Source organism: Elephas maximus, chromosome 6 (genome assembly GCF_024166365.1).
Source record: "Elephas maximus indicus isolate mEleMax1 chromosome 6, mEleMax1 primary haplotype, whole genome shotgun sequence".
Taxonomy (NCBI): Eukaryota; Metazoa; Chordata; class Mammalia; order Proboscidea; family Elephantidae; genus Elephas; species Elephas maximus.
The window spans coordinates 94989930-95014465 of record NC_064824.1 but is presented as its reverse complement, the minus strand read 5'-3'; the positions used below and the strand labels follow the sequence as shown (position 1 = coordinate 95014465).

General features: G+C 38.4%; 1 protein-coding gene across 1 annotated transcript in view; it reads right to left on the bottom strand.

Annotated features, from left to right (window-relative positions):
- Positions 1–24139, bottom strand: part of CCDC150 (coiled-coil domain containing 150) — a 90116-nt gene extending 65977 nt beyond the window's left edge. The window contains exons 1-7 of the mRNA XM_049888911.1: positions 24005–24139; positions 18678–18841; positions 13200–13420; positions 12881–13059; positions 11174–11242; positions 1448–1564; positions 253–382 (exon numbers count right to left, since the gene is read on the bottom strand). Coding sequence (XP_049744868.1) covers positions 253–382; positions 1448–1564; positions 11174–11242; positions 12881–13059; positions 13200–13420; positions 18678–18841; positions 24005–24016 — 892 coding nt within the window. The 5' untranslated portion in view covers positions 24017–24139. The remainder of the gene's footprint in view (positions 1–252; positions 383–1447; positions 1565–11173; positions 11243–12880; positions 13060–13199; positions 13421–18677; positions 18842–24004) is intronic.
- Between the last annotated feature and the right edge of the window lie 397 nt (positions 24140–24536).

Below are 24536 nucleotides of genomic sequence, written 5' to 3'. Positions count from 1 at the left end.
TTAAGCTAAATATCCTGAAAAAAAAACCTAAATAAAGAATAGTTCATAATCAAGAGGGTCAAATTCTATTTCACTATCAACATTCTTTTTCCTCAACGTCACAGAAAGAAAAGAAATTAGCAAGTTTTTATATTCAGGACTCTGAGAAACACAGGTTAAGAATTCCCACATCAAGAATTTGGGCCTCAAGAGTTTTTGCAGGAAATCTGAAAGAACTAACAAAAGTATGATTTCGAGCATTTATTTCCATACTTAGATCACATTTTAGCTGTGAGGCAGCAGCTTCCAACTCTCCTTTTCTTTGTTGCTCCTGTACCAGTAGTGCTTGCGTAGTCTGTATAGAATTTCGTAGGGCAATGCAGTTTTCCTGCAAAATTTGCACCTGAAATTGTATAAGAAAAACTCCTTTTCTGTAAGGTAAAGATTTCTAATAAATTACCCTATTGCACATGTGCAAGAGAGAATTTGCAATCTTAATGTCACTTGGGGAAAAAGCAGAGTTTGTCTATATGCTACAGTTAAAGATCTCAATAGAGTCCAACGTCTATAGCAGAGCTGTCCAATAGAACTTTCACTGCTCTCTCCAATGGAACAGTCACTAGACGCAGGTGACTACTGAGCACCTGGAATGTGGCTAGAGTGACTGAAAAACTGAATCTTTAATTATATTTAATTTTAATTAACTTAAATTTAGATAGCCGTATGTAGCTAGGGCTACCACATTCAACGGTGCTGGTTATAGCAATAAAGGATCATTTGCAAATTCCTAACGTGAATTCCTTTTTATAATTCTATTATGAAGAACAGCCATTGGTTAAAATGATAAAGATAATGGAATTGTTACTATAGTTTGAAACTACTAACTGCCTTGGGCACACAGAATTTAAAATATTCTAAATTACATGTAGACACTTCTACTAGCAACTATGATAAAGGCAAATATATTGTGCTAAAGAAATAATGAGAGTTGAAAACAGCAATGTAAACACATTGCTGATTATTTTACTTATTGCTTTCCTTTGTTTCAAATGTTATTCAGTTCTGCTTTTGTTTTCTATCTACATTACATACATATAACAAAAGAATAGGACAGTACTTTCCAAAATCGATGTCTGTAACAGAGATATATGGTATACAGAGAAGCATACTGTTCCAGGAGCCAAGAGTTCACCTCTATAAAGCTTGAGACAAATTAGCCTCACTGGTCTTTAGCTTTCTCATTCAGAAATTAAGAGGGTTATACTAAATGGTATTAGAGTCCTCTCTTATTTTACACTTTTTTTTTTAATTGTAGTGAGTGTTAAAAGAAAATTACTAAATTAAAGAAGTAAATAATTTAACAAATCTAAAGGAAATTAGTGAAATTATAAACTTGCAGGCAAAATATCAGTTTTCCTTTTTTGCTTTCACTTCCCTAACATAAAACAAGGAGAGAAAACCTCGCTACCTGTTTCTGCTCCACCTCCACTGTTGATTCCATTTCTTGTATTTTGAGTAGCATGGCTGATCCAGATTTCTCAAGAGACTCCCTTAGGTGCTTCTCCTGAGAGAGTTGTCTCCTTAGCTACAGAGCAACATTGCAGTTAGGCAAACACCAACTAAAAACTTAACATCATACCCATTTAACAAAGATCAGAGTCACCATGAAATGTGTATCAGACACTGTTATCTCACCCCCAAACTTTCTTCATTCTTTTATAACTATTCAGAAACATGCTTTATTTTTCGCCTAATGGATGCCCTCCTAAGAAATGTAGAGTCCAATGTGTTGCCCTTATATTCCTATTGTATAAGTCTGTTTTACAAATGCCCATCAAGACCCATTAGTAAGTTGCAAGAAGCACCTGAAAAAAAGAAAAGTAGAATAGGAAAAAATATCAGAATGCACAGCAAGTAGTGAGGGTAAAGTTTCATGAAATATTTGTATATATATATATATATGTACAAATGAAGGAGCCCTGGGGGCGCAATGGTTAAGGACTTGGCTGTAAATCAAAAGGTCAGCAGCTGGAACCCACCAGCAGCTCTGCAGAAGAAAAGACCTGGCCATCTGCTTTTGTAAAGCTTTCAGCCTAGAAAACACTATGGGGCCGTTCTACTTTGTCCTATAGGGTTGCTGTGATTCAGAACTGACTCTCGATGGCACACAACATGTACATACATATGTGTGTATGATGTTGCAGGGTAAAATACATGTTGTCCAAAAAAGTTTGGCAGACACTAGGATAGTACCTTATTGTATGTATTTTCTGTATTAATTTTGGTCTTAGCTTTTTTTACTGTTACGTTCCTTTATCTTGATTTCTTCATCTGTGTATTTTTTATTGCATAGTAGTGTGAGCATACCTCTAAAAGCTGTTCGAATTCTGTTTTGGAATTTAAAGCTCTAAATATATTATGAAGTAACTGCTAAGTAACAGACAAAACTGACACTCGAGAATTTGGGTGCATGACCTTAAATCTGTCAGTGAATCAGATAAAGATATAAAGAAGGTTAAGTGTATCTTTTATCATGAGGTAAAGAAATCCTTTCCAACTTAGATGGGAGTTTCATAATGCAATTCTTTTATCAAGAGATGTAAAACTTAACAAAATTCTATTTCTAAACCCAGGTGATGATTACACAAGTCTACAGTTCATTCTATAAATTGTACACATATGTTTATATGTGTGTTCTGTATAGGTGGTATATATTATAGTCTTTTTAAAGTTAAAAAAAAAGTTGGAAGGGGTGAAGATGTGTTTGACGTGAAATTGTTGCAAGACAGCTCATTTTGGAAATGCTGTATAATTTTCTTAACCATATCCCTAATATTGGACATTTAGGTATTTTCAGTTTTTTACTATTAAAAATATTGGAAAATACGAAAACATGGAAATTAAACAACACACTATTAAACTATCAATAGGTCAATGAAGAAATCAAAAGATAAATCACAAACTTCCTAGGGTCAAATGAAAATGAAAGCACAACACAGAAAAATTTATGGGATGCAGTGAAGGCAGTTCTCAGAGAGAAACGTATAGCAATAAATGTCTACATGAAAAAAGAAGAAAGATCTGAAACCAACAGCCTAACTTGACAACTCCGGGAACCAGAAAGAGAAGAGCAAACCAAGCCTAAACCTACCAGAAGAAAGAAAATAAGAAAGATCAGAGCATAAATAAATAAAATCGAAAACAGAAAAACAATACAGAGAACCAATAAAACCAGAAGCTGATTCTTTGACTAGATCAATAAAATTGACAAACCTTTAGCTAGACAGGCAAAGAAAAAATAACCAAAATAAGAAATGAATGCAGGGATATTACAACTGACTTGATGGAAATAAAGAGAATTATGGCAGAATATTATGAACAACTGTATGTCAGCAAACTGGATAACCTAGATGAAATGGACAAATTCTTAAAAGCACACAACCCACCTGAGCTAACTCAAGAGGAAACAGAAAATCTCAACAGATGGATAACAAGTGAAGAGATCGAATCAGCAATCAAAAACTTCCAGACAAAAAAGAGAGTCCTGGATCACTGGCTTCACTGGGGAATTCTACCAAACATTTAGAGAAGAATTGACACCAATACTGTTTAAATTCTTCCAAAAAATAGAGAAGGAAGGAATACTCTCTAATTCATTCTATGAAGCAAACACAACCCCAATACCAAAACTAAACAAGGACACCACAAGAAAAGAATACTATAGGCCAATAACTATTATGAATATGGAAGCAAACATCCTCAGCAAAATACTAGTGAATAGAATCCAACAGCATATTAATAGAGTCATATACCATGACCAAGTGGGATTTATTCCAGGAATTCAGGGATGGTTTAACATTAGAAAATTAATCAATATAATACACCAATAAACAAAAAAAACCAAACCCATTGCCATTGAGTCGATTCCGACTCATAGTGACCCTATAGAACAGAGCAAAACTGCCCCATAGAATTTCCAAGGAGCGCCTGGTAGATTCGAACTGCTGACCTTTTGGTTTGCAGCCATAGCTCTTAACCACTATGCCACCAGGGTTTCCCATATACCAAGAGAACAAAGTAAAAGTACCACACGATCATCTCTATGGATGCAGAAAAAGAATTTGATAAAATCCAACACTCTTTCTTGATGAAAACCTAAGGAAGACTGGAATAGAAGGGGAATTCCTCAGTATGATTTAGGGCATATATGAAAAGTCAACAGCCAACATTATACTTAATGGAGAAAGATTGAGAGCTTTCCCCTTGAAATCGGGAACAAGACAAGGGTGCCCTCTCGCCACTTCTATTCAATATTGTATTAGAAGCCTTAGCCACAGCAATTAGAAAAATAAAAGGTATCCTGATTGGAAAGGAAGAAGTAAAATTATCTCTATTCATGAATGACACCATCCTATATATAGAAAATCCCACAGAGTCAGCAAGAAAATTTCTAGAATAGAAGAATTTAGCAAAGTTACAGGACACAAGGTCAACAAACAAAAATTGGTTGGGTTTCTATACACCACTAATGATCAATATGAAAGGGAAATTAGGGAAAGAATTCCATTTACAATAGTATCTAAGATAATAAAATACCTAGGCATAAACTGAACAAGTGACTTATACAATGGAAATTATAAAGCACTGCTGAAAGAGATTAAAGAAGACTTTAAAAAATGGAAAGATGTTATGTGTTCTTGGGTTAGAAGGCTTAATATTGTTATAGTGTCAATACTACCCAAAGCTATCTACAGATTCAACACAATCCCAATCAAAATTCCAAGAGCCTTCTTTACAGAAATGGAAAAACAAATCCTCAACTTTATCTGGAATGGCACAAGGTCCCAGAAAGCTAAAGTAATGTTGAAAAAGAAGAATAAAGTAAGAAGACTCACACTTCCTGATTTTAAAACATATTAACCCAAAAACCCCACTGCTGTCGAGTAATACTCAAAACAGCCTGGTACTGGTATAACAGTAGACACATAAACCAATGGAATAGAATAGAGAGTCCAGAAATACACCTACAGATCTATGGTCAGCTGATTTTTGACAAGGGTGTTAAATCCATTTGATGGGGGGAAAGAAGAGTCTCTTCAATAAATGGCACTGGGAAAACTGGATTTTCACACATAGAAAAATGAACAGGATCCATGACTCATACAAAAACAAATTCAAACTGGATTAAGGACCTAAATGTGCAAACTAAAACCATACAATTCTTAGGAGAACAAGCAGGGGCAATGCTGTCAGGCCTAGTTTTCAACAATAGATTATCTTATATAACAACAAAAGTACAAAGAGCAAATATCTGTGTATGTTTAAGACAAATAAAATATTCCCAACTATCCCTGTGCTGCAGCTTAAACACAAATTATAAATTTAAACCACTATGACTGGGAGAATCTTTGGAAACCATATAGCTGATAAGAATCTAATAACCAAAATGTGTATATAAAACTCCAACAACTTAATAACAAAAAGACAAATAATCCAATTATAAAATGGACAAAGGATTTGAATAGACATTTCACCACAGAGGACATTCAAATGTCCACGAAACACATGAAAAGATGTGCAACGTCATTAGCCATCACAGAGATGCAAATCAAAACCAAAATGAGATGCCATTTCACTCCCACTAGAACGGCTAAAATATAAAAATAGAAACAGAAAATAACCAATGTTGCGAGGATGTGGGGATATTGGAACCCTTATTCACTGCTGGGTGGGAATTCAAAATGGTAGAGCCTTTGTGAAAAACAGTGTGGTGGAACCTCAAAAAAACTAAAAATAGAACTACCATATAACCTAGCAATTCCACTCCTAGATATATACCCAAAAGACTTGAAAGCAGAGACCTGTATACCAATGTTCACTGCACTAATCGCAACAGCCAAAAAGTGGAAACAACCTAAATGGCCATCAACAGATGAATGGATAAACAAAATGTGCTACATACTTGAACATATAGTGGAATATTACTCAGCCCGTAGAAGAAACAAAGTCTTGATACACGGTACAGTATGGATGGAGCTTGAAGACGTTATGCTGAGTGAAATAAGTTAATCACAGAAGGACAAATATTATATGACCTCACTTATATTAAAAGATAAGAAAAGGCAAAAGTATAGAGGTCATAGTTTATAGGGAGGGGATAGAGGGGAGATAATGGTGATGGAAAAATCACATTAAGGGAAGGATTATATAGCTGATTTTTATAACTGCTGTCAATAAGTTGTACATCTGTAAAAATCTGAACAGGCAAAAGTTGTGGGATATTTGTGCTCATCAAAAGACTTCACCAAATGAGTAAAAAGAGAACCTACATACTGGGAAAAAAATTTTGGCTATTACAAATCACACAAAGGTCTAATCTCTAAAATCTACAGGAAAATCCAACACCTCTACAACAAACAGACAATCCAATTAAAAAATGGGCAAAGGAAATGAACAGACATTTGACCAAAGAAGTCATTAACGCTGCCAACAGACACATGAGGGAATGCTTGAGATCACTAGCTATCAGAGAAATGCAAATCAAAACTTCAATGAGATACCATCTCACTCCAGCATTACTAGCATGAATCAAAAAAAAAAAAAAAACCAGGAAATAACAAATGTTGGAGAGGCTGCAGGGAGATCGGAACTCTTATGCACTGCTGGCGGGAATGCAAAATGATACAACCATTTTGGAGAACGATACCACGCTTCCTTAGAAAGCTAGAAATAGAAATACCATATGATCCAGCAATGCCAGTCCTAGGAATACATCCTAGAGAAATAAGAGCTATCACACAAATGGACATATGCAGACCCATGTTCATTGCAGCATTGTTCACAATAGCAAAAAGATAGAAACAACCTAGATGCCTATCAACAGATGAATGGATAAACAAAATATGGTACATACATACAATGGAGTATTATGCCATGATAAAGAACAACTGTGAATCTGCGAAGCATCTCGTAACAGGGGTGAACCTGGAGAGGATTATACTGCGTGAAAAAAGTCAATCACAAAAGGACATATATTGTACCAGACCACTACTATAAAATTTCATGAAAAGGTTTACACACAAAAAGAAACAATCTTTGATGGTTACGAGGGAGGGAAGGGGAGGAGATGGAAAAACACCAAACAGACAATAGGTAAATGGTAACTTTGGTGAAGGGTAAGCTGGTACACAATACCGGGGAAGCCAGCACAATTTGTACAAGACAAGGTCATGGAAGCTCCACAGATACAACCAAGCTCCCTGGGGGACCGAACTGCTGGGCTGGGGGCTGTGGGGACCATGGTTTTGGGGAACACGTAGCTCAATTGGCATAACACAGTTTATAAAGAAAATGTTCTACGTTCTACTTTGGTGAGTAACGTCTGGAGTCTTAAGAGCCTGTGAGTGGCAATCTAGGATACTCCACTGGTCTCACCCATTCGGGAGCAAGGAATAATGAAGAAGCTAAACACACAAGGGAAAGGTTAGTCCAAAGGACTAATGGACCACATCAATCATGGCCTCCACCAGACTGAGTCCAGTACAACTAGATGGTGCCCGGCTACCACCATTGAGTGCTCTAACAGAGATCACAATAGAGGGTCCTGGAGAGAGCTGGAAGAGAATGTAGAACAAAATTCTAACTCACAAAAAAAAGACCAGACTTAGTGGCCTGACAGAGACTGGAGAAACCCTGAGAGTATGGCCCCTGGACACACTTTTACCTCAGTAATGAAGTCACTCCCAGGGTTCACCCTTCAGCCAAAGATTAGACAGGCCCATAAAACAAAAGGAGGCTAAAGGGGCACACCACCCCAGGGGCAAGGACTAGAAGGCAGGAGGGGACAGGAAAACTGGTAATAGGGAACTCAAGGTCGAGAATGGAGATTGTTGACACGTCGTGGGGTTGTTAGCCAATGTCATAAAACAGTATGTGTACTAACTGTTTAATGAGAAACTTGTTTGTTCTGTAAACCTTCATCAAAAATAAGATAAAAAAAAGTTGTGTGATAGCTACATTTACAACAACAACAAAGAGTAGCTGCTGAGGCTGCTTATGGGCAACCAAAAACCTTATGGGATTTGGTTCCTTGGTTTGGAGGTTTACGGTTATGGTTTCATCCCAGTTAATTGGCCTAATAAAGTGTTTAGTGCTTCTGTTCCACCTTCTAGTTTGTTGTATAGTGCCCGGGGTCTTAAAAGCTTGCCAACAGCCATCCAAGGCACAACAATTGGTCTCTATTCACCTGGAGCAATAGAGGAAGAAGGAAAGTCAGGAATAGGATGTGGAATGTGCAGCTAATTGCTTCCATGAACAACTCCCTCCTTTGCCATGAGACCAGAAGATCAGGATGGTGCCTGGCTATCATTACTGAATGTTTTGATCAAAGATTCTATAGAACGATCCTGGTCAAAAGGGGAAAATTTAAAATTCTCATGGAATCCAAACTTTTTGGAATCATGGGGACTGGATGAATTCCTGAAACTATTGCCCCAAAATAATCTTTAAAACTTAAACCAAAAATGTCCCTGAAGTCTTCTTAAAACCAAACAATAGTTTAGCTTAACTTGTAAAGAATCTCTGCCTTGAGCACTATGCTCTTTTAAGAACCATCTATACGGGATCAAATTGACAAGAACAACTGGAATAATTAGATAGGATCTCTAGAGGGCAGTGAGTTTATGTTAGTGGGAGAGGAACAACTCAGAAAAGAAGGGTGAGAATAGTTGCACAACTTGAAGAATGTAATCAATATCACTGAACTGTACATTTAGAAATAATAGAAATGGTATATGTTTTGCTGTGTATATTCTCAACAACAAAACAAAATACTCTTCTGCTGAACATGCTTCTGAATACACCTTTCAATTCATTTCTGATTATTTCCTTAGAATAAATTTCTAGAAAAGGAATCATGAGGTTAAAAGTACAAACATTATTTTGGACTCTGAACATACACTGTAATTTTACTTTCCTATGAGCAATATTTGAATAAATCCCATCAACATTAAGTATTATCATTTCTATTTTTTTTTTTTTGCATTTCTTTACTAGTGAGATTAAACATTTTAAATAAGGTTATTAACTTTTTATATATTTCTTTTCTGAACTGTTATTTCTCACCCTTTTCCCATTGTTCTATAAGGTTTTTTACTCCTTGTCTAGTTTTGTTATGATGTTTTATTAGTTTGTTTTTTGCTTTTTTTTAACACGTAGAAGTTTTAAATTCTAATGTGGCCAAATCAGCTTTTAAAGATTTTGTTCATCCCTTTCAAATTTAAAATTTCTTTTTCCTACAATGATCAGTTAAATATTATACTCTTAAGTAAGAATGAGCCATAGTTTTCCTTTTTGGTTATATTTCTCAGGTTTTAGTACAAGATTATAATTACTGTATAACATAGGGATCACTTTAAATTACTTTCTAGATACAAACTTGTCCCTTCCTAATATTCAAGAAAAGCTAATGCTCCAGGGAGATATATCACATGTATTCTTTATATGTCGAGCAAATAATCTGAGAAGAACGGGGCATCAGGATTGGAGGAAGCTTCATTAACAACCTGCGTTATACAGATGACACAACCTTGGTTGCTGAAAGTGCAGAGAACTTAAAGCACTTACTAATGAAGATCCAAGACCACAGTCTTCAGTATGGATTGCACCTCAACATAAAGAAAACAAAAATCCTCACAACTGAACCAATGAGCAACATCATGATAAATGGAGATAAGATTAAAGTTGTCAAGGATTTCATTTTACTTGCATCTACAATCAACAGCCATGGAAGCAGCAGTCAAGAAATCAAATGACGCATTGCATTGGGGAAATCTGCTGCAAAGGACCTCTTTAAAGTGTTGAAAAGCAAAGACGTCACCTTGAAGACTTAAGGTGGGCCTGAGCCAAGCCATGGTATTTTCAATCACATCACATGCATGTGAAAGCTGGACAATGAATAAGGAAGACTGAAGAAGAACTGAAGCCTTTGAATTGTGGTGTTGGTGAAGAATATTGAATATACTATGGATTGCCAAAGGAATGAACAAATCTGTCTTGGAAGAAGTACAACCAGAATGCTCCTTAGAAGCAAGAATGGCGAGACTGCATCTTACATATTTTGGACATGTTGTCAGGAGGGATCAGTCCCTGGGGAAGGACATCATGCTTGGCAAAGTACAGGGTCAGTGGAAAAGAAGAAGACCCTCAACGAGGTGGACTGACACAGTGGCTGCAAGAATGAGCTCAAGCATAACAATGATTGTAAGGATGGCGCAGGACCGGGTAGTGTTTCATTCTGTTGTGCGTAGGGTCGCTATGAGTCAAAACTGACTCAACAGCACCTAACAACAACAACAACAACAACAAATTCTGTCTTTGAACAGCTGTCCTGCCCCTCTCCACCCCGCTCCAGGTTTGACTAGTACGGTCTTTCTGCAGATCCTTGACAGAGTTCAATGAAAATTCAATATTTTACCACAGCATCAAAAGTTCTACATAAGAGAATTTTCTAGGTAGCTAAGCTTTTTAAGCTTACCATCTTAAGCACTTAGATGTTTATAATTTTGTATGAGAATTTTCCTAAAACATGTATCTATTTCTGTGTCCTGTGTAACAATTCTTTAAACATAATTTGACCCTTTTAATTTGTACTAACATCTGTAATTATTTTGTAAGGGAATATTGAGGTTTTTTAGGCCATTTATCAGATATACTAAGTAATTCTTCTGAGTTTTTCATTGTTTTTAAGAGAGAATTTTTAGTATGACTGTTTTTAGCAGCCACCTATTTCATAATTCCCAATCTGTTATATACTAAAACTTGGGCTGAAATGAAGGTTTCCAAGTAAAATTAGATGACCAGGTTTATTAAAAGCTTTATATTTTAAATGCAGCTTTAGATTAAAAGGATTTTGCATGAAGGTGCCCACTTGACTCTGGCATATGGGAAACTAAAAATTTTGTGATAAATATTTCCATCTTTGCTCAGAGAGCATTTGTTTTTTTATTTCCAGTTTGATGACAGTATTGAGATGAAAGGACATCTTAACGTTTCGCTAGAATTTCACATAGTATCTTCCTACTACACAGTCACAAATTCTCCTTCAAAGGTTTCTTTTCATTCTTTCTTTTCTACTTTCTAGAATTCCGTTCTGCAATCCCACCCCCTACCACCCCACAGCATCTTTTCACCTTACCTCCTGAATTTTAAGGTTCATTTTACGTTTTGTGGTCTTCAGTTCCTCCTCAATAATAGCCACATTCTTCTAAAAGTAGAAGGAGAAAAGCTTCTAAATCCTCTACAATGACAGGAGGAAAACGTCTATAGGTGTATCAGTTCAAATCTAGGGTTTTTTTCTGCCAACCTATAAATGCTATTTTGATTATAATTATAAATACTTACTACGGGTCCAAAGTAGTTGTTACAATATTTTAAAAGAAATAGTTATTTTATTACTTTTATCCATGGTTTCTATCATTTCACTTTTTAGACAGTAAAAAGTGATTAGTTTCACCCAGCTCCTATGTAAAATTCAATAATCAGAGAAAATCTCCTTGATAGATCATTTTTCTTACAGGGTCTCTTCTTCTTAAGAGCTCTATTTCCTCTAGCTTGGAATAGTATCCATGTTTAGGAGTTAAGATGAAAAACACACCTTCCACTATTTATTCCTTTATGATGATTATTATTATTAATGGATGTACAATTATATTAATGGATATATAATTCCAGATATAAAACTTCAAGAGTCATCTTTGCCTTTCCTCCTGCCTTCACTCCCTATACAATGCCATATTTTAGCAAGACGTTCTTCACAGAATATCCCCCTTTCCTTTCAAAATGCCATAACCCTAGGGCAGAACTAATAAGGCTTATGCCTCAAATAATGCAATGGATTCCTTATCAGTTTCCCTGCATCCAATCTTTTCTCACTATAATCAGTACTCTATACTACAGCCAGATTCGTTTTCCCGTTTTCATATGTCACTTATTAGAAATCTTAATAACTTCCCATAGAAGCAAGCCCAACTAGTGATTATTCTTGAGTTTGAGATCCTCCAAACAAATCTTCACCTCCTGTCAAGCTCATTTAGGCATTTCCTCCTAACTGTGCCCAGGAGAAAGATCCAGCTTCAAACCTAGGTTACAAGAAGAAGACAGGTGTATGTGATCTTGGACAAGAGACTTCTTTCTGGGCCCCAGTTCTCTTATCATTAAAATGGGGACAATAATACCCTATATCACAAGGTTTTTCAAAGATCAAAGAAAATAACATAGTCCGTAGTTTGTTCTTCTAGTACACATACTTTGCTGCCTCTGTGCAACTAACTGTTCACAGCTATGTGTGTACCTTGAAGTGTTCTCGCTCCTCCACTCTGCTCTTTAGTGCAGCTCAAGTCCTAGGTATCAAGAAGCCTACCTAGACTAATCTATTCCAGACAGGGCATCCTCGCCCTCTCAAAGCCATCTGAATTCAGAGCACTTATTCTGCAATATTCACCTATTGTCCTATAATACTTCCTAAATCCTCATTTTTTTCTATTTCATTTTTTATGCTATGTCTTGTTCTCCCAAATAGCATATAAGCTCTTCAAAAGCACAGACTCTACCTATACCTCTGGACCCTCACAGTCACCTGTACAGGCTAAACCAAAAAAAACAACCCATTGCTGTCGAGTCAATTCCAACTCATAGCAGCCCTATAGAATGTGTGGGCTAAGTGCTCTATAAATACTTGAACTATCACTGATGGCAACTGATCTGTCAATGCAGATCAATTTCAAATTCCAAAAATCCTCGCATCAACATCGTCTATTTTTAAAAGTCAGTTTTATAGGTCTGTTGCCTCCTCCAGCTAACACCTGACCGTGAATTTCTACTTGAAAGAACTCTGAACTCAAACCTTTGTCTCTGAGGCACTCTCCAGAGTGGCTGTCAGCCTTTGCACTTCATCTTGTGCCCTGTCTTCTTCCTCTTTTACAACTTTCAGTTGCTGGCGCAAATTCATCACTTCAAGATGCAACAGCTTCAGGTCCTTGGAATGCTCTTCCTGTATTGAATTCAGCCGATCCTTCAGAAAAGCTACCAGGCAGCACAGGAGGGTCATCGAGCATTGTTTCCCAGAAAAGAAGCAGTTGAAAGAAGTTCAGGAAAAGAAAAGAATCATAAACTCATCAATCACCCACACAAGACCAAACTTCATGATTCTCTTCTCTCTATACCTGTTTTCTGTGGATTCAAATCCTTTTCAGTTTGCAGACGGAAGATGTTCATCTTCAAGGACTGGATGAGGCTTTCCAGGCGGCACATTCGGTTTACCAGGAACTCACAGTTCTCCCATATCATATCTGTTTTTCCTGAACAAACTACTTCATTCTGGATAGAACTAATGGCTTTCTGGCTCAAAGGGTCTTCTACACAGTTTGGAGCTTCCAGTTGGCCTCTAAACAAAGATTCCAATACAGCAATATGATGCAATGTGTACTGTGGAATTTCCAACCATAAAAATTAGGTTCATTAGTTAGCAAGCATCTATTTGCTCCTCCAAATTTAAATATAGAGAATACCATTAGGTAGAGGATGAGGGCAACCTGAGATGAATAAAAATTATTGACTTTTTAATGGTTGTTTATTTTAATCTGAAATTCTGTCAACATTTTTTGTATATAAAAACAAATGATACATAACAGACATCTTAAATGCTATTTCTATAATGGTGAACTAAGAATTAAAGTTAGCATGGAGGCAATATATTCACATTTTTAGAAAATTTTTAAACAAAGTCATAGTAAACATTCGAATTTTCTTGCCAACATACTCAACATTTATACCAAACTTAATCCAAACTGCTAAAGAGTTATTTACTTCAAAGGCACTATAATACTCTTTACATGTCTGTCAGTTTTTCCTACCGTGGTGGCTTGTGTGTTGCTGTGATGCTGGAAGCTATGCCACCAGTAGGTCAAATACCAGCAGGGTCACCTGCGGTGGAAAGGTTTCAGCTGAGCTTCCAGACAAAGAAAGACTAAGAAGAAGGACCTGGCAGTCTATTTCTGCAAAAATTAGCCAGTGAAAACCTTGTGACTAGCAGGAGAACATTGTCTTATATACTGCCAGAAGATAAGTCCCTGAGGTTGGAAGGCACTCAAAACATTATTGGAAAGAGCTGCCTCCTCAAAGTTGAGTCAACTTTAATGATGCGGATGGAGTCAAGCTTTTGGGATCTTCATTTGTTGATGTGGCACGACTCAAAATGAGAAGGAACAGCTGCAAACATCCATTAATAATAGGAATGTGGAATGTACAAAGTATGAATCCAGAAAAATTGGAAGTCGTCAAAAACGAAATGGAATACATAAAGATGGACATCCTAGGCATTAGTGAGATGAAATGCACAGGTACTGGCCATTTTGACTTGGATAATCATATGGTATACTATGTTGGGATTGTCAAATTGAAGAGGAATGGCGCTGCATTCATCATTCAAAAGAATATTTCGAGATCAATCCTGAAGTACACTGTTGTCAGTGATAGTATAATATCCATACGCTTACAAGGAAGACCAGTTAATATGACTACTATTCAAATTTACACACCTATCACTAATGCCGAAGATGAGGAAACTGAAGATTTTTACCAACTTCTGAAGTCTGAATTGATCGAACATGCAATCGATATGCATTGATGATTACCAGTGATTGGAATGTGAAAGTTGGAAACAAAGAAGAAAGAATAGTAGTTGGAAAATATGGCCTTGGTGATAGAAATGATGCCAGAGATTGTATGATAGAATTTTGCTAGAGCAACGACTTATTCATTGCATATACATTTTCTCACCAACATAAATGGTGACTATGGACCTCGCCAAACAGAATACAGAGGAATCAAACTGACTACATCTGTGGAAAGAGACGAAGAAAAACCTCAGTATCATCAGTTAGTACAAGGCCAGGAGCCAACTGTGGAACAGACCATCAACTGCTCATATGCAAGTTTAAGTTGAAGCTGAAGAAAATTAGAACAAGACCGCAAGCGCCAAAGTATGACCTTCAGTATATTTCATCTGAATTTAGAGACCACCTCAAGAATAGATCTGACTCATTAAACACTAATGACTGATGGCCAGATGAGTTGTGGAATGCCATTGAGAACATCATACATAAAGAAAGCAAGAGGTCATTAAAAAGACAGTAAAGAAAGATAAGACCAAATTGGATGTCAGAAAAGATTCTGAAACTTGCTCTTGAATGTTGAATAGCTAAAGCAAAAGGAGGAAATTATGAAGTAAAAGAGCTGAACAGAAGATTTCAAAGGATGGTTTAAGAAGACAAAGTAAATTTTATAATGAAATGTGCACAAAGACCTGGAGTTAGAAAACCAAAAGGGAAGAACACACTCAGAACTTCTCAAGCTGAAAGAACTGAAGAGAAAACTCAAGCCTTGAATTGCAATACTGAAGAATTCTAAGGGGAAAATATTAAATGATGCAGGAATCATCAAAAGAAGATGGAAGGAATAAACAGAGTCACTGTACCAAAAAGAATTGGTTCATGTTCAGCCATTTCAGGAGGTAGCATACGAGCAAGAACTAATGGTACTGAAGGAATAAGTCCAAGTGAAGGCACTGGCAAAAAAGAAGGCTACAGGAATTGATGGAATATCCAACTGAGATATTTCAACAAAGGAATGCAAAGGTGGAAGCACTCGCTTGTTTACGCCAAGAAATTCGGAAGACAGCTACCTGGCAAACCGACTGGAAGAGATCCATATTTGTTCCCATTCCAAAGAAAGGTGATCCGAGTGTGAAAATTATCAAACAATATCATCAACATCACATACAAGTAAAATTTTGCTGAAGATCATTCAAACGTATTTGCAGCAGTACATCGACAGGGAGCTGCCAGAAATTCAAGCCAGATTCAGAAGAGGATGTGGAACAAGGGATTATCATTGCTGATGTCCGGGGATCGTGGCTGAAAGCAAACGAAACCAAAAGATGCTTAGCTGTGTTTTATTGACCATGCAAAGGCATTTGACTGTGTGGATCATAACAAATTATGGACAACATCATGAAGAATGGGAATTCCAGAACACTTAATTGTGCTCATGCAGAACATGTAACATAGACCAAGAGTCATTCGTTCGAACAGAACAAGGGGATACCTACCGCCTGGTTTAAAATAAGGAAAGGTGTGGGTCAGGGTTGTATCCTTTTACCATACTTAGTCAATTTGTATGCTGAGCAAATAATCTGAGAAGCAGGACTATATGAAGAATGCAGCGTCATGATTGGAGGAAGATTTATTAACAACCTGAGATACACAGCTGACACAACCTTGCCTGCTGAAAGTGAAGAGGACTTGAGACACTTACTGATGATCAAAGACTACAGCCTTCAGTATGGATTACACCTCAACATAAAGAAACAAAAATCCTTACAACTGGACCAATAAGCACCATCATGATAAACAGAGAAAATATTGAGATTGTGAAAGACTTCATTTTACCTGGATCCACAATCAACACCCACGGAAACACAGCAGTCAAGAAATCAAAAGATGCCTTGCATTGGGCAAATATGCTGCAAAAGACCTCTTTAAAGTGTTAAAAAGTAAACACGTGGCTTTGAGGACTAAGGTATGCCTGGTCCAAGTCATGGTGTTTTCAATCACCTCACATGCATGCAAAAGCTGGACAATGAATAAAGAAGATGGAAGAACTGATGCCGTTGAACTATGGTGTTGGTGAAGAATACTGAATATACCATGGACTGCCAGTAGAATGAACAAATCTTAGAAGAAGTACAGCCAGAATGCTCCTTAAAAGCAAGGATGGCAAGACTTTGTCTCACATACTTTGGACATGTTATCAGGAAGGACCAGTCCCTGGAGAAGGACATCATGCTTGGTAAAGTAGAAGGTCAGCGAAAAAGAGAAAGACCCTCAATGAGATGAACTGACACAGTGGCTGCAACGATAGTCTCAAGCACAACAATTGCGAGGACGGCGCAGGACCAGGTGGTGTTTCATTCTGTTGTGCACAGGGTCACTATGAGTCGGAACTGATTCAATGGCACCTAACAACAACATAATACTAATGAGGAGCCATTGTGGCACAGTGTTTAAAGTGCTCAGCCACTAACGAAAAGGTCGGCGGTTTGAATCCATCAGCCACTCTGCAAGAGAAAGATGTGGCAGTCTGCTTTTGTAAAGATTTACAGCCGTAGAAACCCTAGGGGGCAGTTCTATTCTGCCATATTGGGTCGCTATGAGTCGGAATCAAATGGACAGCAGTGGCTTTTGTTTTTTGGTATAATACTAACCTTACTACTTATAGGAGCCCTGGCGGCATAGTGGTTAAGCATAATATCTACGAACCAAAAGGTTGGCAGTTCGAATCTACCAACTGCTTTTTGGAAACCCTATAGAGCAGTTCTACCCTGTCCTATAGGGCCACTATGAGTCCGAATCTACTCGACAGCAACAGGTTTGTTTGTTTTTGATATATTACTTACAGGTCTTAGTGAGAGACATTCAGGAAATACATTATGTAATTTTAAAGATAATCACACGAATAAATTGGAATATTGGCTATTCAAAACCCACTAAAACCCCACTGCTATCAAGTTTATTCTGACTCATATTGACCCTATAGGACAGAGCAGAACTACCCCATAGGGTTTCTAGGGCTCTAATCTTTTTTTTTTTTTAATTGTACTTAGGATGAAAGTTTACAGAGCAAATTAGTTTCTCATTAAACAATACCCATATTGTTTTGTGATACTGGTTGCCAACCCCACAACATTTCAACAGTATGCCCTTCTTGACCTTGGGCTCCCCATTACCCATTTTCCTGTTGCCTTCTGCCTTCTCGTCCTTGCCCCTGGGCTGGTGTGCCGTTTTAGTCTTGTTTTATTTTATAGGCCTAATTTTTGGCTGAAAGGTGAAACTCAGAAGTGACTTCAGTACTGAGTTAAAAGGGTATCTGGGGGCCAGGGCTATAATCTTTTTGGAAGCAGACTGCCAGATCTTTCTCCTGCGGTGCAGCTGGTGAGCTCGAACCACCAACCTTTCAGTTAGCAGCTAAGTGCTTTAACCACTGTGCCACCAGGGCTCCTATTTGCTGTTTAAGCACCCAGATATTTCAGGACATTGATAATCCAACTTTTAAAGCAGTAAATTCTTAGCACTAGGGGAAAAAGAGTTCTTTCTGAGTACCTCATTCTAAATTATGAAAATTTTTAGGACTATAAACTCTTAATTTACAATAAATCTAGACAAAGAAAATGAAGATCAAGTTATTGGTATAAATCAACATTTTAGATTCCTTACCTTGACTAAAGTCAAAGTCTATTTTTTATTTTAAAAATTATAAACACATTTTTTTAATTACATAAAAAGTACGTGTTTGTTTTGAATCAAATGTTAAAGAACAGAATTTAAAATTCTGTACACCCAATCAACACATTACATATCTTTTGAGGGGAACAGTGGTAGTAGCTCTGCTATAGGATGACAACTTTACACTTTGCAAATTTTTTCTGATTAACATTCAAACAGAAACTCTTATTTCTCAATTCACAATTCTTTTCAATACACCTATTTCATTTCTCAAACCATCCACATTGTAGTTCCTTATTAATAACCAGTGAAGCAAAATTCTTTAACCTACAGAGCTCTAGTTCATTTTTCTTTTGTTACCTTTTATCACTAATGTCCAACATGACTAGGTCATCCCTCAGAGAACTGGTCTCTTCCTCAACTATTCTCAACCTTTGTTGAAGTACAGTGAATGTTTCAGAAGCCGTAGCGTTGATGTGGGTTGGAGAGAGGACCGGTCTGGACACTGCAGGTTCTATATTCACCTGAGGTTAAAGTCACAATATTGTATTATATTATTGTTCAAAAGTCTCCCCACATATTTTGAATGGGATACAGACTCTTACCTAAAAACTTTTCATCTAATTGTTAAAAAGTCATAGTTTTGTTGGTTCTTCCCTAAAGTAACTATAAATAAATGTTTACATCTTCTTTACATATGTGTGCACGTTCAACCACAAAATCAAAATGAAAAACAGCTGAAATTAAATTGCTTCACTGCTTTAAAAAAAAGTCTGTTTATGGATTGAATTGTGCCACCCCAAAATGTATGGCAACTTCACTAGGCCATGATTTCCAGTATTGTGTGACTGTTCACCACTTTGTCATCTGATGTGATTTTCCTATGTGTTGTAGATCCTATCTTTGTGATGTTAATGAGGTGGGATTATCAGCAGTTACGTTAATGAGGCAGGACTCTATCTACAAGATTATGTTGTGTCTTGAGTCATTCTCTTCTGAGACATAAAAGAGAGAAGTAAGCAGAGAGACAGGGGGACTTCATACCACCAGCAAAGAAGGGCGAGAAGAATAGCACGTCCTTTGGACCTGGGGTCCCTGCGCTGAGAAGCTCCTTGACCAGGGAAGACTGATGACAAGGACCTTCTCCTAGAACTGACAGAGAGAGAAAGCCTTCCCCTGGAAGTGGCATGCTGACCTGAATTCAGATTTCTAGCCTATCCTTTTTTTTTTTTTTACACTGTAAGAGGAACCCTGGTGGTGCAGTGGTTAAGAGTTACGTCTGCTAACCATAAGGTCCTCAGTTCAAATCCACCAGCCTCTCCTTGGAAACTAGGGGCAGTTCTACTCTGTCCTATAGGGTTGCTGTGAGTTGGAATCAACTTGACAGCAACAGGTTTGTGTTTTTTGCTTTTTTTTTTTTTGGTTTTAGATGTGAGAAAATAAATTTCTCTTTGTTAAAGTCATCAACTGGTGGTATTTCTGTTGTCACAGCACTAGATAACTAAGACAGGTAGGAATTTGATTTGTATCACCTCCCACTTCCACCTTATCCTCCTTTACACTGGAGCTTCTCAGGCTTTCAGAGAGAAAAAATAAACACTCTCACACAAAAAGATGGAACAATTTTGCTCGCAGTCCCTGAGGAAGTGGAGGTTTGCTCTGGTAAGCAGAAATTTCACTTTAACATATGGGAGATGAAGGTGCCTGGCACACTGATTGATGCTGGGCAGAGGATGAAGTTTTTGAGTGAGTTACATGGTGTTTTCCCTTAAATATCCTCTCAGTCGGTGAGGAACATGTTCAGCTGACTCAAAAACTAAAGAAGCCATTCTACTCTTTGAGGATTTATTAAAAGTGGGTCTCAGGATTGGGTGAAAACCCTCCCTCCTGCTCCTCCTTATGGTGGGTGGCATTGTCAAAGTAAGGAGAGCCCCTGGAAGCTAGGGACGTGGCAGTGATGCCATTCAGGCCACAGGGTAGGTGAGTAGCAAGAGCAGGACCACCTTCATGACCACCAGGAAAAGTCCTTGTGGTACCTGGTGGTGTTTTTAGTTTCCGTCGAGTCAGTTCCAATTCATGGTGATCCCATGGGCGCAGAGTAGAACTGTGCTCCATAGGGTTTTCAAGGCTGTGATCTTTTGGAAGCAGGTCATCAGGCATGTCTTCTGAGGCACCTCTGGGTGAGTGTGAACTACCAACCCTTCAGCTCATAGTCAAGTGGTTAACTATTTGCATCACCCAGGGACTGTATGTGAAATGAGTAATGGTATATATATTCATCCAGCTACATTTTCTGCCTCTCAGGTTTCTTGGGAAGTTGCTTTCTCATTTTTAGTGCATGCTGCTGCCAGGGAGGGACCTACATAAATGTTTGAAATGGAAGAAACAGGAGTGTACCACAAATTACTGTTTTTACAGGGTATTATAAGGTGTTGCATCTTGAAGGTGTGATTGTGTGAAACTTTTATCTCTTTTAGCTTTTGTACAGTGAGATAAGTCTTGTATTTCCAGGATCCTATGTGTTATTTTGAAGTTGCATTTCTCACAATGATTCCATGTTTGTGTGAATACCTCATTTTTAGGTCTCATACATTGTACGTACCTGTCAAGGGAGCTAGAAAGTGATGTAGAGTCCAGAGGGACATATGTGTCCCACATAATCCCCAGAGTCCCAGGGGGACATATTTGCCTCACATAAGATGTATCAAAATCCATATTTCTTAATAAAATTTTAGAAATGCTCCTTGATTCAGCAGGCCATCCATTAATGAAAATATACAGTATCAACAAAAAAAATTCTAAGAAAACTAATTCCTATCAAAAAGAGTTAAAGGAAGAGTGAGATGAGGACTTGGGGTTCCTGTGAATCCGCTGAGTTGGGACTTAGAGTCAGACAGAAATTCTCATTTTCACTGTAGTTATACCGCATGCCTGACTTCCCCCATCTGGAAGGACTAAAGCAGGGGTCACAGAAATGCCATCTCCCACATGATCCACAGGCCACTTGGTAGAGTCTCATAAGCCACAGATCTAAAGCTTCTACACTAAGAACTGCAGTCTTACAAGAAAAGAATCTACTTCTAACTGCATTATTCCAGAAAGAGACTACAACTTAAACATATTTGTCCCTGTTTTTGAAAAGGAACAAATATCATTCAATGCAGCCTTGAACTTAAGTCCTGATACCTGATAATAACAATAATAAAATTACTAAGATGTAAACTTGAATTAAAAAAAAATTTCTTCACAACTACTTTCTGTGGCATATCACTATTAAACTAATACAGTTCCATTTCTATGTTTAGGGGGAATATGTCCAAGGAGCTCCGAGGCAAGTTACCTCCCTAAAAGCATGGCATGAATAAGACCAATGTCATAAGTAACATACATTAAAAGCCAGGTGACTGTGAAAAAGGGAACATATGTTTCTGTGGACAGACTACATTTTATACCTGGGAATAGCTACAATCATATGCTGTTGGTTCAAAAATAACAAGCAAGGAGTTCAACATTGTTATCACCATCACTGTAAAAAAAAATTTGGTCAGTATGGAGCCCTATTGGTACAGTGGTTAAGAGCTACAGCTGCTAACCAAAAGGTCAGCAGTTCGAATCTACCAGATGCTTCTTGTAAACCCTAAGGGGCAGTTCTATTCTGTCCTGTAGGGTTGCTATGAGTCAGAATTGACTTGAGTTTGGTTTTCTGGTTTTAACACTGACTTCATTCATTTACTCATTCATCCAACAACTATTTCCTGAACGCCCACTATGTGCTAGATACTATTTTAGGCACTGGGAAAAACAGCAGTGAATAAAACAGGCAAAATTCCTTGCCCTCATGGAGCTTACATTCCAGTTGAGGAAGATAGATATTAAGTAAAATACATAGTTTGCTCATTGGCTATAAGTGCAAAGAGAAATAAAATTGTAAAGAGCATGGGAATGGTGGCTGTGGTGCAGGTTTTCATTTTAAACAGGGTGGTCAGAGAAAGCCTCACTGAAATGCTATTTCAGCAAATACTTGTGCAGGAGCAAGCCATATGGCTATCTGGGGGCAGAGAGGTCCAGAAAGAGTAAACAGCAAGTGAAAAGGCCCTATTAAGAAGAACACTGGATGGGTCCATGAACAGTAAAGAAGTCATTTGCCTGGAAAGGAACAAGTGAGGAGAGAACTGTAGGAGTCAAGGTCAAAGGATAATAAAGGGATTAGATCATGTAGGACCTTGGAGGCCATTGCAAGGGTTTGGCTCAGTGACTTAAAGAGCCATTAGAGGCTTTAGAGCTGAAGAGTGCTGTGATCTAATTTAGGTTTTAACAGGATCATTCTGGCTCTAACTCCAGATGGTAGAGGGGCAAGGGCAGAAGTACAAAGATCAGTTAAGAAGCTGCTTTTATAATACAGGGAGGAGATGCTCTTGGCTAGCTCCAGGGTGACAGCAGTGGATGTGGTAAGAAGTGGTCAGAGTCCAGACATAACCTAAAGATAGGATTTGTTGGTAGATCACATATGAGATATGAAAGAAAGGAAGCAACTTAGCTTACTGCAACATTTTTGGCTTGAACAATTGCAAGGATGGTGTTATCACTGATACAATGGAAGCCTGTCAGGAAGAACCAGTTTTTTTTAGGGGGGAAAGCAAGAGTTGTTTTAGAAATGTTAAGTTTAGAATAGGAAGGATGTCCAACGGATGACTGAGTTTGTGGATTTGAAGTTCCGCGGAGCGGTATGAACTGGACATAAAAATTTTGAACTTGTCAGTATATGCACAGGTTGTAAAGTCATGAGATTTGGTCGTGAATGCTTCAAGATTAACAATTCAGGGTCATGAGGAGTGTGTGGGTGTTCAATACAGACTAATTGTAAGCTTCTCCACAGTAGGGTCAGTTTCTTAATCCTTTTTCCATTTCCAGGGCCTAGCAAAGTACCTGGGACATGGTGGGCAGCAAATAAAGGTTAAATGCATGAAAGAAAAAAAAGAACAGGGAGATAACTCAATAAAAATTTGCCAAGTGTGGATGACGCAGGACTGTGCGGTATTTCATTCAGTTGTACAGAGGGTCGCTATGAGTCGGAATCGACTTGGTGGCACCTAACCACAACATACCAAGTGCCAGGTACTGAGAAAACAGCAATCATTGAATGTCCAAGTTCCTGACACCTACATTCTAGTAAGTAGGTCAGGGAGAATAATTGGTGGCCAGAATCTAGCAACATTAACATCGAAATGACCTTCCCGGGAACCTATAACCTCCAACCTAGAATACAGATAAATGTGGTACTGGTGGAGCCCTGGTGGCGCAGTTGTTAAGAGCTACGCTGCTAAGCAAAAGGTCGGCAGTTCGAATCCACCAGCTGCTCCTTGGAAATCCTATCGGGCAGTTCTACTCTGTTCTATAGGGTCGCTATCAGTAAGAATCGACTGGACTGCAACAGGTTTGGTTTGGTTTTGGAGCTAATCTGGAGGCCACGGTGGCTATCTTCCCTCCCTCAGCTGAAGCCAGGTCAATGCAAACTGCCTTCCTAAGTGGCTTTCACCGGCACTCGGTGCAGTACCGCCACAAATCAGGATCCTAGGTCCCAGCGGGCCAGATTGGACACTGCCAACGAGGGAATGCGATGGTGAACTCTCCGCACCAGATCCCACTCCTCGGACCCGGGCCCACCCGCCTCAGCCCCGCAGCCTCACCCCACAGTCCATCTGTCCGCCTGTGGCTCTGTTCGGCAGCAGACGAGCCGGTTTCCATGGAATTAAGACCGCGCTTTAAAACAACCCGCTCCTCGTCGCCGTAGCTCTTGTACGCAGGCGCATCCGTGGAAGGGCATGCTGGGAATTGCAGTTTTCCTGTCCCAGGAGGGTCCACTGCCCGGGGCGGGACCCAGGCCGGAATCCTGCGGCGCACTGGGAACGCGCAGCCCCGTGACCCGGATGACGACAGGACTCCATTGTGCTCGCGAGCGGGGCACGCCGGGATAGGTAGTTTCCACTCACTCACCTCTTGAGGAGTTGTGCTCTCTTGTAGAGTTACGGATCTCATCTTGGTGAACGAGTGGTTTTTGTGTGATTTTGACGAACACATACTCTGCAGCAGGCGAGAGTCTGAGGATTTGCTTTTTAAGTTTTTAATTGTAGAAGGGCTAAAGTATAAAGTAACTTCTGAACAACAGGAAAGTAACAGCTTTTTGCTAATGAGCTTTAAGAAAAATGGTAAAAAAGAAAA